This window comes from Molossus molossus, unplaced genomic scaffold, assembly GCF_014108415.1.
Source record: "Molossus molossus isolate mMolMol1 unplaced genomic scaffold, mMolMol1.p scaffold_m16_p_3, whole genome shotgun sequence".
Taxonomy (NCBI): domain Eukaryota; kingdom Metazoa; phylum Chordata; class Mammalia; order Chiroptera; family Molossidae; genus Molossus; species Molossus molossus.
In genome coordinates, this window is record NW_023425366.1 from 105,837,728 (window position 1) to 105,854,885 (window position 17,158).

At 49.5% G+C, this 17,158-nt stretch overlaps 1 protein-coding gene across 2 annotated transcripts in view; it reads left to right on the top strand.

Annotated features, from left to right (window-relative positions):
- Positions 1–1,434: 1,434 nt before the first annotated feature.
- SYT17 (synaptotagmin 17) overlaps positions 1,435–17,158 on the top strand; it is a 78,289-nt gene continuing 62,565 nt past the window's right edge. Inside the window, exons 1-5 of one of the 2 annotated variants that reach the window (XM_036280276.1) lie at positions 1,435–1,453; positions 5,551–5,568; positions 6,227–6,375; positions 12,934–13,082; positions 14,792–15,411. In XM_036280276.1, the coding sequence (XP_036136169.1) occupies positions 1,439–1,453; positions 5,551–5,568; positions 6,227–6,375; positions 12,934–13,082; positions 14,792–15,411 (951 nt within the window). In that variant the 5' untranslated portion in view covers positions 1,435–1,438. Of the gene's footprint in view, positions 1,454–5,166; positions 5,414–5,550; positions 5,569–6,226; positions 6,376–12,933; positions 13,083–14,791; positions 15,412–17,158 lie in introns of those variants that run through there. The other variant, XM_036280277.1, reaches the window with a different exon arrangement.

Consider the following 17,158-nt stretch of genomic DNA (forward strand, 5'->3'; position numbering starts at 1 on the left):
ATGCCTCCTCTGGTCAGGGGCTGTACTACATGTATAGAAGTGAGCAAGAAGGATGAAATGAAATAATGCTTATGAAGTGTTGAGCACAGTGCCCGCCGAGTTATAAGGGCTCAACCTGCCATGTGCTCCAAATGAAATATTCTGTCACACTCAAAATGTATATGTACGCTAGATTTTTACACAGAATATATAAACATGTGTAGCATAGCTTTCATTACTTCCTCATTTATTCCCACAAAACAGCCCTGGAGGATAGGCAGGGCAGAGATTTTATGCCATTTTTACCCATGAAAACACAAAGGCGCTGGGAGGTTAAAAGGTTGATAAACTAATGATTGGCAACTGGAGATGGCTGGGCATTTAAAAAGGGAACCGGCGGAGGGCAATGTTTCACCTCAAATGCCTCAGTGGAGAGCTAGTTCCAGCCCTGTGGCCTTGGGGTGGGAAGACCGGCTTGGGGAAGGCTTCCAGGCCCAGGGCGCCCCAGCCACGCGGGGAAGCTGCCGGGTGGACACGCCCTGGGGCGCACGTTCAGTGGCGCGGAGCTTCCAGCGGGCAGAGGCGCTCACTACTCTGGGCACGACGCTGGGTGGCGCTGCCGGGCCGCCCCGCGCTAAACCTGTTGCGCCCAGGGCGCAACTCGGTCAGGTTGGGGTAAAGGGGAGCTCCACTCTCTCCGACAACCCACGGCATCCCGGGCCGCATCTCCCTTGGGGCGCCCCACGCCCCACCTTAACCTGAGACTCCCATTCATTTGGCTTGTGCGTTCCTCCCTGCAACAGTTCTAGGCGCGTCGGGTGGGGCGGGAATAAAGTTTTTCCAAGCTGGTCTGAGAGAGGGCTGGATTGGGGAGGACCCTTCCAGCTCCAGACTCCGTGGGGGTTGGGGGGGGACTGGACTGTGCCCCCTCGGTTTCACGACCATCCTGTGGGCTCTGTTTTCGGTAGGTGGTAGCCCCGGTGCCGACCGATGGGCTGACCCGCGCACCGCCCTCTCCCACCCGCTTCCCATCCCCATCCCTTCCCCCGCCTCCCGCGCGCACCGGCCCCGGCGTCTCCGGCCCCGCCTGCGCCAGGGTCGCCGCAGTCCCCGGCTGCCCCCGGCTCCCTCCTCAGGCGCCCTGGCCTCACTCCATCCCCGGGAGCGCCTCGGGGGGAGCGCAGGACGGCGAGGGAGGCCGAGGCGGGGGCCCTGGGCACCTCAGCTCTCTCAGCCTGCAGGCTGCCCCGACTCCGGGCGCCCGAGCGCAGGGAGAGGCAAGGACGGGGCGGCCGGTGGAGGGGCGGGCGCCGCTCATCAGCCACGCCAGTCACGTCTGGGGCCACCCGGCCGCCTTTTCTTCCTTTCCCCCTTTGCTTTCTCCCCCCTCTCCTGTTGGCGAGGGCAAAGTGGCCGTGGCGGCGCCATGCCCGGGCCGGAGTGAGTCGCGCGGGCGAAAATGGCGTATATCCAGGTAGGGCTGAGGCTGGGGGGCCAGGTCCACGCTGTGGGTGGGTGGGGGGCCGTGCCCCCTTTGACCGAGAGTACGCGTAAGGGAGGGCACACGACTGCGCTCCCACAAACTTGCCTAGGGAAAAAGGATACCGGAGTGCAGCAACCTGTACGCCCCAGAAGAGGCTGGGGACCCCCACACCCCGGATTTAAGGCCCCCTGCGGACTGTGCACACGCGCCTTTGCCTCCTGGGGAGGGAACGGGGGCTGAGGCAGACTTTTCTCCCCACTCCCCCCTCCCCTTCCGTTTGCACCCCACCCCAGGGGAGGGGCCGCGGCGAGCACGGCCCCAGGCGCCCCTGCCACCCGGCCCGCCAGCTGCTGTTGCCTTGGTGACAGCTCGGGCTAATTGGCAGGCGGAGCGAGCCTGAGGCAGCTGTTCTGGTCAGGAGGGACAAGGACATCGTCTCTCCTGGGCACTGGGTGCTGAGGTGTGGGGGACACACCAGAGGCGTGCTGGTGCTGGTGCTGGTGCTGGTGCTGGTGGGGCAGCCAATTACTTCAGGCCATTACCTTGGGGTTGGGAGTTGTGGACCCCCATCATTTGGGAGAAACTCCCCCAAGAATCCTTTGGGCTGAAATAATTTTCAAGGATGGTGTTTTGAGGGTGGAGGAGTGGGATGCTTTACTGAGACCTTTCTCCTTAATACAAGGCAGGAAGTGGTGACAGGTCAGCGCCAAGGTCATGCAGTCAGACCCTTTCAGCTGCTTGCTTCTGGGTCTGGCTCCTCTGAGCCCAGCAGAGAAGCCTACAGACTCGCTCATCCAGGGTGCATCTGGGCTCACTTCTCATCTCCTTGGCCATAGTTGGGGGGCTGCTGGTCCCCTAGTTTCCCTCTGGCTCCCACATCCCCTCATCTTGTCCTCAGACGTTTCAGTTGGCCAGGAACTCTGTGCTGTCACCTGGCTAGCCTCCTCATCCCTCTCCTGGCTTAGATTAGCTCCACTGGATTCAATTTCATGAAATCTCTAGGTCATCTTTTCAAGTTCATTGAAGGTCACGTTTACACCCACCCTGTGCTGGATGTTGTTAGAGGGACTATTCAATAGTCACTCAACAAACAGTTGGATGACTACCTACTATATGTGGGCACTGGGGGCACAGCTGTGAAAACAGCATGGCCCCTGCCTCTCAGAATGCAAATCTAGTGAGAAAGGAAGAACCTCTGAACAGGCTTCTACAGTTCTTAATGACCACCTTCAGCACGGAGAAATTAAGTGGGGTGCTCAAGGCAACACAGCTGCGTAGGGGGTCGTGGTAAGATCTAAAAGGGGGGATGGTGGGAAGCATTGAGTATGAGGATGGCCTGGTGATGCTGTTGGCTTAACTTCTAGAACAAACTTAAACTTTTTCTGTAAAGGGCCAAGGAATAAATAAGTTTTTCTTTGAGGACTGCAAGGTCTGTGTCTCAACAATAGTAAATGAATGGGTGTGGCTGTGTTCCAATAAAACTTTATTTGTGGACACTGAAATGTGCATTTCATATACTTTGCATGAATCAAGAAGTAGCAATCTTCTTTTGACTTTTCCCCAAACATTAGAAAGTGTACAAAACGTTCTTAGCCTGAGTGCCGTACAAAAGCAGGTTGCAGGCTGGATTTCTCAACCCTGTTGTAGCATGTCTGGGTTTGTTTTTATCCTGTTTCTTTTTCTTTTTTTTTAATCCTCCTCTGAGGACATTTTTGCATTTATCTTCAGATAGAGCGGGAGGGAGAGAGTGAGAAAGAGAGAGAGAGAGAGAAACATCGATGTGAGAGAGACATATCGAGTGGTTACCACCCACACGACCCCAACTGGGGCCGGGGACAAACTGCAACTGAGGTACGTGCCCTTAGCGGGAACTGAACCTGGGACTCTCCTGTCGGAGAGCCGACACTAAACACTGAACCAAACTGGTCAGGGCGCATCCTATTTCTTTCTGACTTGAATCAGTTCGCCTCCATTGGGTCAAACACACAACCCCAGTGGACTCGGTGTGAGGAAAGGGTCACAAAGCATGCCTGGTAGCATCAGGGCATCTTCCTCTGCTCTTTCTTCATTTTCTTTGGTTTCTCTTGCACCTGGGTCTTGAGAAGGCTGGATGGTTGTTCCTTAGTAGGGACCCTGAGGTGGCCTTATCTCTGCTCATCATGGTTTTATAAATGGTTCTCTGATCACCACATACTGAGCAAACACTTCCCCACATGAAGATAATGGGCATGGATTGTGAAAAAGCATCGCTTTATCCTTGCACTTTATCAGAAGCATTTAAGCACTTGCTCTTGTAAGCCCCTCAAGGACATAGCTTTTTGCTGCTTTGCTCACCAGGACAGTCCCTGGTGCCTGGTAGTTTCCAGCTGGTCTTGACAAACCACCTTGTTCTCATAAACCACAGAAGGGGGTGGATATTTTGCAGCTGGGCAACACACAGGCATTTTCAGAGTGACCTAGCTTAGTCTTTCCACCAAAGAAAAGCGGTACCTGAGGCTCAGAGTGGCCCCTTGACTTGCCCAAGTCACATGATTGGCTAGTGGTGAGGTCAGGACTAGTTGAACTTTTCTACTCAGCTCTTTGCATGCTGCATCCTCTGCCCTCCCCTCTCCCCACAGCAGGTCTTGTTTAGTGCCCGAGACTTCATTTTCCAAGCTGCAGTCATATCCTTATCACTTCAAGGATTCTGACTTTTTCACAAGCAGTGTACCACCTGTGCTGTTATTTGCTTAATATTTTTCTATAAATGGACTCGTGCTTTTTTTACTTTAAAAAACCATATGAAAGGGCAACTTTATGTCAATACCATAATAGAAAACCAGGATCACTTGATATAAACAGAAGGCAATTGGAAAAAAAGAAATAAGAATAATGCCACATTTTTATTTTTTAATTCCTCACCGGAGGATATTTTTCTATTTATCATCAGATGGGGGGGGGGGGTGGGGAGAGAGAGAGAGAGAGAGAGAGAGAGAAACATTGATGTGATAGCGTCACATTGATTGGTTACCTCCTGCACAACCTGACCAGGGCTGGGGATGAACTGTAACCGAGGTATGTGCCCTTGACCAGAATCGAACCCATGACTCATTGGTTTGCGGGCTGACGCTCTAACCACTGAGCCGAACCAGCCAGGGTGATGCCACATTCTTAGATTCTAGCTGGAGAAGGCTCTCTGCAAGGCTCTGAGCTGAGGGTCTGCTCTCTGTTTAAAAAGGAAGGGGTGGGGAGATTTGCATGTATGAGAAAGATGTTAACATAGAACGGTACCAAGTTGACTCTTTCTCCTTCTTGCAAGAGAATTGAAAAAGACAATAACGTTTTCCCTCTTGGTTCAAAGTTCTGAGTTCGAGTCCCACCTCAGTTCACCTCTGGGACATGTTCCAGGCTAGGATGTGAGACTCCTCCTAAACTACCTGGTTTACTTGGCCCATTTGGAAAGCCATCAAGACTCTCTCTGGAAGAGGGGAAGGAGCCTGTCTTAGGAACTTGTAAGAAGAAGATGGGATAAGGGGTGGAGCCAAAGAAGGGAGACAGCCCATCCCTCCTCCAAGGACCAGATTGTGGCTTCTTTTTTGGCTCCCTCTCTTTGTGGGTGGTCATACGAAGCTCCCCACAATCTCCATTGGAGCAGAATTGGAAGGTAGGGCCTCCAGGAGGGCGGGGGAGCCAAGTCACATCCACTCATTGCCTGCCTGCATGTCAGCTAATCATGTCTCTTTGGGTTGCCTTCATGGCTATTTCTGTATAGGAAGGTTTGCTCTTCTGAAGTGTGGCTGCATTGGATAGCATGACTATCTATCCACCCGCTCTGATTCATAACAGCATACGGTGCAAATCAAACCGAAATGCTAAAGTTTCCCATTTATTCGGTGTTGGTTAGCCAGGAGGCTACCAGCAACCCTGGAGATAGCGACACCTTGTTAGGAAGTCAGCTCCCTTCCCAGGATGGTAAGTGGAAAGATTCAGGGCTTTATTGTTTCCTTTTTTGAGTTGCTGGAATATTGCTAAACTGGTCTTGTCTCTCTCTTTTTGTCACTCCCAACCCCTCCACCCCATGGCTTCATCTTGGATCTCTAAAAGGGCAGTTGGAACCTTTAAACGAGGTGGGTTAATTCAATGATTCGTTTGGTCTGGCTTCTAATCAAGAAATGCTTGCTTTTCGTTTTGGAGTCTTATGTGAGGCTGTGGGAAATATCGACTATTAAACAGTAACCAGATGTTGATCAGGGCACAGTTTCGATGCCTTTCTATGGCAGGGAGATCCCGGGGAAAAGACACAGATGACAAGATAGGTTTCCCTCCCCACCCCCTACTCATTCCCTTTGATTATCTCTGCTTACTTTCATGTCACTGAAAAGAAATAAAAAACAAAACCACGATTTTTGCTTTGTGCTCAAGAAGACAGACTGATATTCATTGTGTCTCAGGAACATACTGTATAGCCCTCACCATGCTGGGTATACCGCCCACATGTCAAGAAAGCCGTTCCCATAAACTGCATAAGGAACTACCTGCAAATGTTTTGCTCGCTATTAATGGCTCCGGCGAGTTGGTGTTTGCCATCTTCGTGCCTGCAGTGGGTAAATAGCAATGGAAAACATTTTGTTCCAAGTGTTGACAGTGGAGACAGACCTCCTGAATGTCGTTATTTCTCGTCAGGGATGGGCTGCTTGTAATTCAGGTGTTTCTCCTCTTCCTCCTCTCCACCCTGCCCTGGCCCCTCTTCCCCCGTCCCCCACCCGTCTCCCCCAATGGCCTCAGGGTTTTCTTTCTAGAGTCTCCGATCTGCTGCTGTGCAGATGGACTTGCCGGCACTGCTGTCAGAAGTGCTATGAGTCCAGCTGTTGCCAGTCGAGTGAGGATGAAGTTGAAATTCTGGGACCTTTTCCTGCCCAGACTCCTCCCTGGCTGTAAGTAACACTGCTCTGAACTTCCTTGAAAACAATCACAAGACCCTTTTTTTTTCTGGGTTTCTGAGAGGGGGTTGGGGCTGTGGGAAGGAGGATTTGGGGTTTGAAAGCAGGAAAAGCTGAGCGCCCATTGACCTCTTTGCTGCTGATGGGGACATGCTTGGTGCCTCTCATTTTGTTTGGCAAGCTGGTGAGACCAGCTGGTGGTGGGACTTTGTTCAGCTAGTTTCACATCTTCTGAGATGTGAACTGTGTAATGCTAAACATGTGGGTCCTTTTAATCATGTTGAGTGTTATTCCAAGCGGAAAAAGGTCTGCGAGCATCTGTGGTTTCAAGGGATGTCCAGATTCTAAAGGTGTCCCTCCAAGGCAGTACGACACATGGCCTAGCACCTGACCCGGTGCTTTGCACATAGTAGATGATTAGTAAATGTTTGCTGCCTGGCTGGGTAGATGGAATGAACAAACAAGTGCATCTTAGCTGATCTGACCAAGAGCTTCAGAAATAGGGAAGCCGAAAAGCACCTCCAGGCTCTATCCTGTCCTCCAACGCTGTTTATGTTCTCTCTGGCATCTTTCATTTTATTTCCAATCCGTTCTCCTCCCGCGCCTGCATACAACATCTCCATCTGCCAGTCGCTCAGATATTTTGGGAACGCAGTTTTGAAGCTTTTTAGCCACGTGTCTGGTCCACCTCCCTGTGGCTGGGAGAAGAACATGGCCACAGAGTCTGGGTTGAGTCTAGAGGGCCTGGGATCATTAAGTGCAACTTCTCATGATCCACAGGGGGAGGCCCAGAGAGGAGACAGCCGGAGCTTCAGTGGGGACCCAGTGCTGTCTCAGCTAAATCCTTGGGCTAAGATTCCAGAAACCTCTGGTGCCCCATCTTTCCCTCCATATCGGGGTGTCATGCCTCAGTCTTTCCTCTTGTTTTCTCTTCTTAGAGGCAGGTATCAAATATTTTCATAACAAAATGGTTCTGTGTCAGGCTCTGTGAATTGATATCCTGTTTCTTTTACTTTTTTCTTGTTCCATGACCTTGAGCAAGTTGCTTGATCTCTCTATGCCTTGGTTTTCCCATCTGTAAAATGGGAATGATAAAAGTAATAGTATTTATCACTTAGGGTTGTTGTGCATGAATTAGTATGTGGAAAAGGATGTAAAAATGCTTACCCCCTGGTTTTCAGTCTTAGATGAGAGTCTGTTAACCCTGTTTTTGTGTCAGTTTCCTCATCCGTAAAGTGGGAATAGCCATAAGACTTACTTTATGGGGCTCTTATTAAGAATAATGAGCTATGCACATACCATGCCTATCACAGTAGTATTTATTTCTCTCTTTATTAGGTATTGATAGGGATTCTTTAAACTGATGTAAAGGTGATGCTAAAGCACTCTTCCATTATGCATAGGCTGTAGCCTGAATCCTGCAGGTGTGTGTAGAGTTGAAATGTTGGGTGAAATCCACTCATTAATCAAGAGCTCAGCCCCATTTTCCAGTGCCCTATATGACAGAAGTTGGCTTAGCCTGTCTGGTGTCTTTTCTTTAAAGAATGCCAGCTCTGTGAGGGTAGGGTTTTTATCTGTTTTACTCCAAAAACTAGTTGTTGACCAACTGACTAGCCTATAGGCAGAAATTGAATCCTGAAAGTACCAATCATCCAACTGAAAATTAATCTCAGTTTCTTTGGTAGTTACTTCTTAAGTATGCCCTGCAGGCATTGTGGGACTTAGGGGCTTGGTAGAGTCTTGTTACTGTGCTCGGGATTTTAAATATAGTGCAGGAACCCCTGTGTTCATAGCATCACTATTTACAACAGCTAAGATTTGAAAATAGCCCAAGTGTCCATCAGTAGAAGAGTGGATAAAAGAGCTGTGTTATACTTACACAATGGAATATTATGCAGCTGTAAAAAAGAAAGATCTCTTACCCTCTGAGACAGCATGGAGGGACCTGGAGAGTATTATGCTAAGCCAAATAAGCCAGGCAGAGAAAGACAAATAGCACATGATCTCACTTATTTGTGGAATCTAATGAACAAAATAAACTGGTGAACAAAATAGATCCAGAGATATGGAAGTAGGGAACAGACTGACTAACCTCAGAGGGAAGGGTGGAAGAGATAAACCAAAGAACTTACATGCATATATATATATACACACACATAACCAGTGAACACAGACAACAGTGTGGTGAAGGCAGGGTGGGAGCAGGAGCAGGAAGGAGGGTGTGAATGGGGGGAAGAAGGAGGGACATCTGTAATACTTTCAGCAATAAAGATAAGTTTTTTTAAAAATCTAGTATAGGACCCTCAGCGGGGTGACTCTGTTGGTTGGAGCATCATCCTGTACACCAAAAAGTTTGCGGAGTCAGGGCACATACCTAGGTTGTGGATTCGATTCCTGATCAAGGTGCATATGGGAGATAACCGATTGATGTTTCTCTCTTCTTTCCTCTTTCTCTAAAATCAATAAAAAGCATGTCCTCAGGTGAGGATTAAAAAATAATCTAGTATTAAAGATAAGATGAGTACATATGTCCAGTTACCCCCTAGAGTTGTGCATTCACACTCACATGGCAGTCCTGCATAGAGTTTTAATGGAAAACTCCAGGGATAATGGCTTCAGGCATAGCTGGATCCAGAGACATCATAGGTATGCATGTCTGTGCTCTCTTTTTCTTTGTTTCTTTTGTGCTGGCCTCATTCTTAAGCTTGCTTTTATCTTTGCCTCATTGTTAACAGGCAAAACTAGTCACCAGTCATTTTTGCTTGGAGGAAGTGGTACCAGGATCATGCCTGGGTTGCCTGATCATTCCGGAACCGGGGAAAGGGTCATTCCCACCTGAAACACATGAAATAAGCTAGTAGAACAGGGGTTGGCACACTTTTCCTTTAAAGGGCCAGATAGTAAATAGTTCAGCCTCATGAGCTTAGTTTCTGTTCCAACCGGTCAATTCTGTCATCGCGGTGCAGAGCAGCCATAGTCAACACATTATTGAAGGGCGTGGCTGTGTCCCAGTAACACTTCATTTACAAAATCAGACCGTGGCTTTGGCCCTGTGGTTCGCTGCCCTTTGTAATGGACAATTTGGGTGCCGTAACTAGATTCAGGGCAGACACACATGACAGATGGACATGTCTCAGAGTAGTTGCGGGGTTCATAGAAAATGAACCTGCTAGCTCAGATTGTGTAGGGTCTTGAATGCCAGATTAAGGAATTTGGATTTTCTTTTGAACCAGTGGAGACCCTGATGGACATTGAAAATCACAGTCGGGTATGTTTGCCCCCAGATGCCCAGATGGAGTGTTACAGATGCATGGCCACAGAGCTGGATGACAGGTGCACTTTGACCAGGCAGCTGACCCTTTGGGCAAGCAGAGGACTCTTTCTGGGTGCACAGGGTGAGACCTTCTGGACTAGAAACTTCCTAGCAGAGCCAACACACCATATAATTTCAGGCGGCGCCACTCACTGGGTGGTTATTATGAATGGCACCACCTAGAGTTGTGCAGGCTACAGCCTGAACTGCTATACATGTCCTTGGGTCTTCCCAGGATGAACCAGGTCTTCCTTGAATCCTGGGTATCACTTAGTGCCTTTTTGGCACTCAACACGATGCAAAATGTTAAGAGAAATCTGTAAAGGGGAAGCGGGTTAAATCATTCAGAGAGCAAATTTACAGCGTGTGCTTTCCCCAGATTTATTTACCGAGTAGGCAGTTGCATGTTATCAAACAGGCAGGGAGTAGAAATGTCAAGTGTACAGGCTTTGCAGTGCTGTTCCTGCTGTGACATTTGAGCCCAGAACTGCAGGGGTGACAGATGAGCTGGCCCTTTGTGTGAGGGACACATCATTAATGGTCACACGTGCTTCTGTCGTGTGGGTCTCCAGCTTTCCTTGGCTGGGCTGGCCTGGTGAAGGTCAGGGAAACTGTACAACTCCTTTTGGGGCAGTGCCAGAAAGACCCTCACTGAAGAGTGAATTTAACTCAGGTCATTTGTTTGTCCAACAAGCATGTGTAGAGTACCTACTGTGTACCAAGCTCTACAGGCCTTGCAGGGCATGCCCAGCTCAGTGCGGTGGAGCTGTGATGCAGAGTCCAGTATTGCCTTTTTTCTTTTTTTAATTTTTTCTTTATTGATTTTAGACAGAGAAGGAGAGAGAGATAGAAACATCAATGAGAGAGAACATCGATTGACCGCCTCCTGCATGCCCCCAACTGGGGATCAGGCCCACAACCTGGGCATGTGCCCTGACCGGGAATCGAACCGGTGACCTCTTGGTGCATGGGTTGATGCTCAACCACTGAGCTGCACCGGCTGGGCTGGTATTGCTTGACTTAGTTGGGGTTCTGTCATTTAACTGTGGTGCCAATTAATTATCTATCCCTCTCCCCACTCTATTCTGGGGCTTCTATTCCCCACCTGTAAAGGGGGCAGAGTTATTAATAACAACTAACTCCCAGACTATTGTAAGGGTGAAATGAGATTATTCTTACAGAGCATTTAGCCCAGTGCCCAGCACATGTAAGGCACTCAGCACCTGGTACCTTTGGTCATAGTATGTACATATCTCACCATTAAGAAATGTACCCTGGTACTGGAGGGGTGACTCAGACCATCATGACACAAGATAAATGGGATAAGGACCACAGAAAGGGTGTATTCATTCATTCACTGAGAAAATAAATGTGGAACACCCTAGACGTGCCAGGCACTAGGGCAAGGTTGGCAGTGGTGGAGAAGACAGATACCCTGGCTACCCATAGGGGCTATGGCTTGGTATCAGATGTAGAAGAGAAGCAAGCAAGCCACAACTGAAGATGAATTGTGTGCAGGTCAGAGGGACAAAAGCAGGTGTGGGGATAAGGGCTGAAGGCGATGGGAGGAGGTGATGGGGACAGGGTGGGGCCTCTCTGAGGAGATGCTTATTGAAACCGAGACCTGAGTGATGGGGACTGGGAGAGCATCCCAGGCAGAGGGAACGGTGCGGCTCGGTGTGTTAGAAGAAGGGCAAGGACGCCTGTGGTTGCAGGAGAAGCAGGGGTGACTCAGGCGTACCCTGGCACTGTGTCTGAGAGGACCCCACCAAGGCTTCAGGCGCTGGTCTTTGAGGGCCGGATGGGACTTCACAGGTGGAGGTGACGGCCGCGGAGGTGCGGCAGCCAGTGAGCAGGCTGTGCAGGTGGAGGTGCTCCAGTGGAGGATGCTGCAGCTTTCATTTAAGGGGGAGCAAATGGAATGCTTGGGACAATGTGATCCCACTTCTGTGACTGCCCCTACTTTCCACCCTCCACGTTTCGTCTACTATGTTCACCTTCTGGAGACCAGGAGCGGGAGGCAGCCAAGGGCTGTGTGTTTCTGCCCTTAAAACACCCCGGTCTTGTCCTCTCTGTGACCCTTATATCACTTTGGGAGAACAACAGATCCATCTCATTTCGTGCACAGGATGCATTGGAAGACCTCGGAGAATTCGAAACTTATATTTTTCAGGTCTAGTTTCCCTGCAGGCTTAAATGTCAAGTCAGGGGGATGCAATCTCAGAACGTTTCGATCCTCAGCTGTGACAGTTCGGGGCGTGTTATTAGCAGCATCCATCTCATGGCCACTTTGCCAGTTTTTGTCCCTCCTTTTCCCTCCCCCGTCATCCTAACGTAGTAGATTTATGAATATTTGGACTCTTAAAGCCACCCCTGTTGTAGTAATACTAGCTGAAATGTGTTGAGCACCTACCTACTACATACCTAGCACCATTCTAAGCAATTTATATGTGTGAACTCATTTAGTGTTCGCAGCAACCATGCAAGGTGGACACTATTATTCCCATTTTACAGATGGGGAAATGGAGGCACCGAGAGAGGAAGGAACTTGCCCAAGATCACCCAGCCAGGGTAGAAACCCAGAGGTTGTGCTCTTTAATTGCTACTCTGTATCTCCCCACCCTCCTTCCCAGGGCTTTTCGTTTTTTCATTGGGAGCACACTGAATCATGCCTGCTGCTAACTCATCGCTGTTTCTTTACATCAAACTATTGTTCTTCAATCAGGGATTCTCAGGGCCATTTTGTAGCTATACCCTGCCACTCAAGGAACCCTCGAGTGACATTGTTATAGGATATTTTTAAAAGACGTTAAATGATAGACACAGTGACTATGGAAATAGCAGGGCATTTCTCACCAAGAGCCACTTGCAGAAGTTAGGACGCCACATGGTTCCTTCCAGGCTGCAGATGGACAGGTCTGCTCTTGACCGGTCGAAGTGGTGTCCCCCGGACTCCTGAGGACATATCCTCACTAAGTTTCCACATTCCTCCCTCCAGCCCCAGCTTTGGCTGATTGTTCTAAATTGGGAAATAATTCATTCACATCATTTCACACTTTGTGCAAAAAGCAAGACATTATTGGGAGCTTAGGGCTCCCACACTATTTCAAATTTGCATTATTTTAAGTTACATAAACTGGGCCTGAGAGCTATTTCCTCATGGGTCTGTTCTCCAAGGGACAGAGATGCTAGTCCCTGGGGATTCTTTGACAACCATCGAGACCTCTTCCCTCCCACAGGATGGCCAGCAGGAGCAGTGACAAGGACGGGGACTCTGTCCACACAGCCAGTGATGTCCCGCTGACCCCACGTACCAACTCCCCAGATCGAAGATGTTCATCCTCAGACACATCTAAGTCTACGTACAGCCTGACCCGGAGGATTTCAAGTAAGCATTTCTGCTGCGGCAGAGGTCCCGGCTCCAGCCAGCTTGTGCTGAGCCTCCTTTCAGAGTCCCTGAGCTAAAATCCCATTCGCTGGGTCCCAGGACAGAAGAGAGCTGGCTTTCCCGGACACTCAGCAGTGCCCTTCAGGAAAGGTGTGAAGGACAAGGTTGTCCCTGGGGAGGGGGCAGAATGGGGTGATAGTCAGGAGACAGGATGACAGAGGGATAATGACAATGTGACAGAAGTGCATTGCACCTGGTTTCTGCTGAGTTCAGTCAGAATGATCATTTTGACTGATTTTTGTTTTTACTGATCACTTTTCATTGAATTGGCTCAATTGATCGACATTGTCAGCATTAACCATTTCAGACTCCAAAAGGAGTGTTACCGTGTTGTACAGCAGGGTCCAGGTGGGTTGTGTCAGTAACTGAGTACAGAGGGTTGGATAGAGAGAAATATTACCCTAATGCAGTGACAAATGGCAGCTGACTCTTAGCCTGGAGAGGTAGTAGGGCAGGGTGGGGACTGTGGCCAATTGAAAAGCTAATGCCCCATTGAAAAGGGCAGCTGCACCCTGGCCGGTTTGGCTCAGCTGTTAGAGTGTCAGCCCACAGACCAGAGAGACCCAGGTTCGGTTCCCGCTAAGGGCACATACCTTGGTTGCAGTTTGTCCCCGGCCCTGGTTGGGGTCATGTGGGTGGCAACCAGTCGATGTGTCTCTCTCACATCGATGTTTCTCTCTTCCTCCCTCTCTCCCTCCCGCTCTATCTGAAGAGAAATGCAAAGATGTCCTCGGGTGAGGATAAAAAAGAAAGAAAAAGGCAGCTGCTACTGAGCTGTAGCCATGTGGGATTGTGGGCCCAGCATTGCTTGATTTTTCTAAAGAGAAACCGGCTATCTGTGTTTTCGTATGACATTTTCTTACTTGTAAACCCAAATAAAATGTATCTATGGGTTGAATTTGGACCACAGGCCACTCAGTTTTCCCCCTCTGATGTATAACGTATGTGTTTGACCAAATGTCATGATTTGGGTGGGGAGCCGGAGGAGAGTAGAACTCAAGGACTCCCCGAATAGAACCCTTGAAGAAGTGCAATAGGTACTTTGAGGTAAGCGCCATTCTTGGCTCCATTTCACAGATGGGGAAACTGAGTTCCAGAGAGTCTGAAAAATGTGCCCAGAGTCACATGGCTCATTACTTGTGAGTTACATGGTTCACTAGTAAGTAGCCTAGTTGGAATTTGACCCAGGTGCTCCAGCCCCCCGAGTCAGATTGGAAAGTGCAGGCAGTATAAGGGGTAACAGAGTCAAGTCTCTGGGGCCAGCAGGCCAGGCAGGACCCCTGGCTTCTCCTTTTAGTAGTTATGTGACTTTGGCCAGTTACTTCAAGTTTCCTCATCTGTAGAATGGCTGGGGGTAGGGTGGGAATAGTCATGAGCTAATACCTTGTGAAGATTAGATGACCTGACACATGCAATGCATTTAGTGCCTGGTGCTTTGCTGCAGTGATTATGGTCATGGGGCTGATGCTGCCGCCAAGCTGCCTCTCGGGGAATAAGTAAGAGGCTTTCAGGTGTGGAGAGCAGATGGCGAAGAGTGCTATGAAGCAGAGTGGACGACGTGAGAAGCTGGGAAATGTCCATCTCACAAGGTGGCCCAGGTCTGGTCCCCTAGGTGGTGGTGTTAATTGTTACTTCTGGCGGCTGTTTAGGTCTCGAGTCCAGACGACCCAGCTCCCCGCTCATTGACATTAAACCCATCGAGTTTGGCGTCCTCAGCGCTAAGAAGGAGCCCATCCAACCCTCGGTGCTCAGAAGGACCTACACCCCGGACGACTATTTCAGAAAGTTCGAGCCCCGGCTGTACTCCCTCGACTCCAACAGCGACGATGTGGACTTTCTGACGGACGAGGAGATCTTGTCCAAGTACCAGCTGGGCATGCTGCACTTCAGCACCCAGTATGACCTGCTGCACAACCACCTGACGGTGAGGGTGATCGAGGCCCGGGACCTGCCACCGCCCATCTCCCAGGACGGCTCACGCCAGGACATGGCGCACTCCAACCCCTACGTCAAGATCTGCCTGCTGCCAGACCAGAAGAACTCCAAGCAGACGGGGGTCAAACGCAAGACCCAGAAGCCGGTGTTTGAGGAGCGCTACACCTTCGAGATCCCCTTCCTAGAAGCGCAGAGGAGGACCCTGCTGCTCACCGTGGTGGACTTCGACAAGTTCTCGCGCCACTGTGTCATCGGGAAGGTGTCGGTGCCGCTGTGCGAGGTTGACCTGGTGAAAGGCGGGCACTGGTGGAAGGCGCTGATTCCCAGTTCCCAGGTAAGGGGTGTGTTTGCAGTGTCTTCTTCTGGGAGCTGTTTTTTTTTCAATTAGGTTTTTTAAAATTGATTTTGGTTGGGGGAAAAAAAACATTGATGAGAGAGAGAGAGACACTGATTGGTTGCCTCCCATAGACTCATTGACTGGGAGTTGAACCCACAAACTAGGTATGTGCCCTTACCGGGAATCGAACCCACAACCTTTTGGTGTTCGGGACACTCTAGTCAACTGAGCCACTGAGCTAGGGCTTAAGTGAGGGTTTTCATTTTATTATTTTTAAAAATTGTTTTGTGTTTTTTAGAACTTTTTATTTTGAAATAATTTTCTACTTGCAAGAAGTTGCAAACACAGAACAGCGAGTTCCCGTGTACCCTTCCTCCAGCAACCCCCGTGAAAAATCTTACACAGCCAGAGTACATTAGCAACACTGAGAAATTGGTGTTGGCAGCCAAACGACAGACCTTACTCAGTTCTTTCCATGCACTGCTGTGTGTGTGTGTGCTTCTGAGAAATTGTATCACATATGTAGATTCATGTAACCACCCCCCCCCTGGGAGTTCTTTGGTCATCATGCTGAGTTATTTAATAAGGAGAAGGATTATCCTGGTGACTTTCAGAAATTGGTTTGGGAAAAATCAAATGAGGGCTGAAGCACAGGATGATAGATGGATGTTTTTCAGGCAAACTGTGAGGTTCCAGCTCAGGGACATGCAATTGGCTGCTTGAGAAGCTACCCAGGGGCTTGGCTCTGTCCCTAGTGGCTGTTAGAGTTCCTCCCTTGGGAATTCTGTGGGCTGAAGGACGACGGTGTACCCACTGTGGATTCAGAATGTGGTGGGAGCCCATGGGAAAGAAAAGACCCAACCAGTGGAGGCTGGTCTAGCCCCCCTGTGCTATAGACAACAATCCTGTATAATGGAGGTGGGATTATTTCGCATCAAACACACCGGGGTGCTTCAAAGCTGAACGCTACTGGCCAGGGATTCAATGACCCAGCACCACATTTGGGGTACAGATTTTAAACAGGACTAGAGGGTCTGCCCTACTGTCAGAGTGTATGTGTCTGTGCACATCTTCAAAGACGGGAGATTCGTCCATCTCTCAGTTTGGAATCCTGAGAAAAAGACCCAGGGGCAAGGAAAGTCATTTGTTAGGAATGGGGCACTGAAGGAAACACCAGGGGGAAGTGGGAGTCACATGAAGGATGCATTTGGGGGCTGGTTGCACTGTGGGTGAAACCTGCTGGGGTTGAAACCTGCTGGGAAAACTGGGAGCCGGCATCAGACACCTAAGGGGCTTTCCACTTGAGGGGAGAGGGAGCTGGGGTTTTCACTTTTTAAAGAAGAGATGTCTTTTTTTTTTTTTTTAAAAAGACATTGTTTTATTGATTTTAGAGAGAGGAAAGGAGAGGGAGAAAGAGAAACATCCATGTGAGAGAGACCGGGGATCAAACTTGCAACTTAGGTATGTGCTTTGGGAATCGAACCTGCAACCTTTTGGTGTACGGGACGACGTTCTAACCAACTGAGCCACCTGGCCAGAGCAGGAGCTGGGATTTTTTATACACCAACTACTATCAGCCATTGAATGAAGGCTGTTGGTGAACGGGGAGTTTTATTCCTTGGCGTTTCTGAACAGTTATGCTGTTGGATAAAGAGACCTTTGACACCCACAAGAGCAAAGACGTGCATTTCTGGCAGCTAGACACGGGCCCGTGTGCACTGAAGTGGCCATGGCCGGGAGGTGG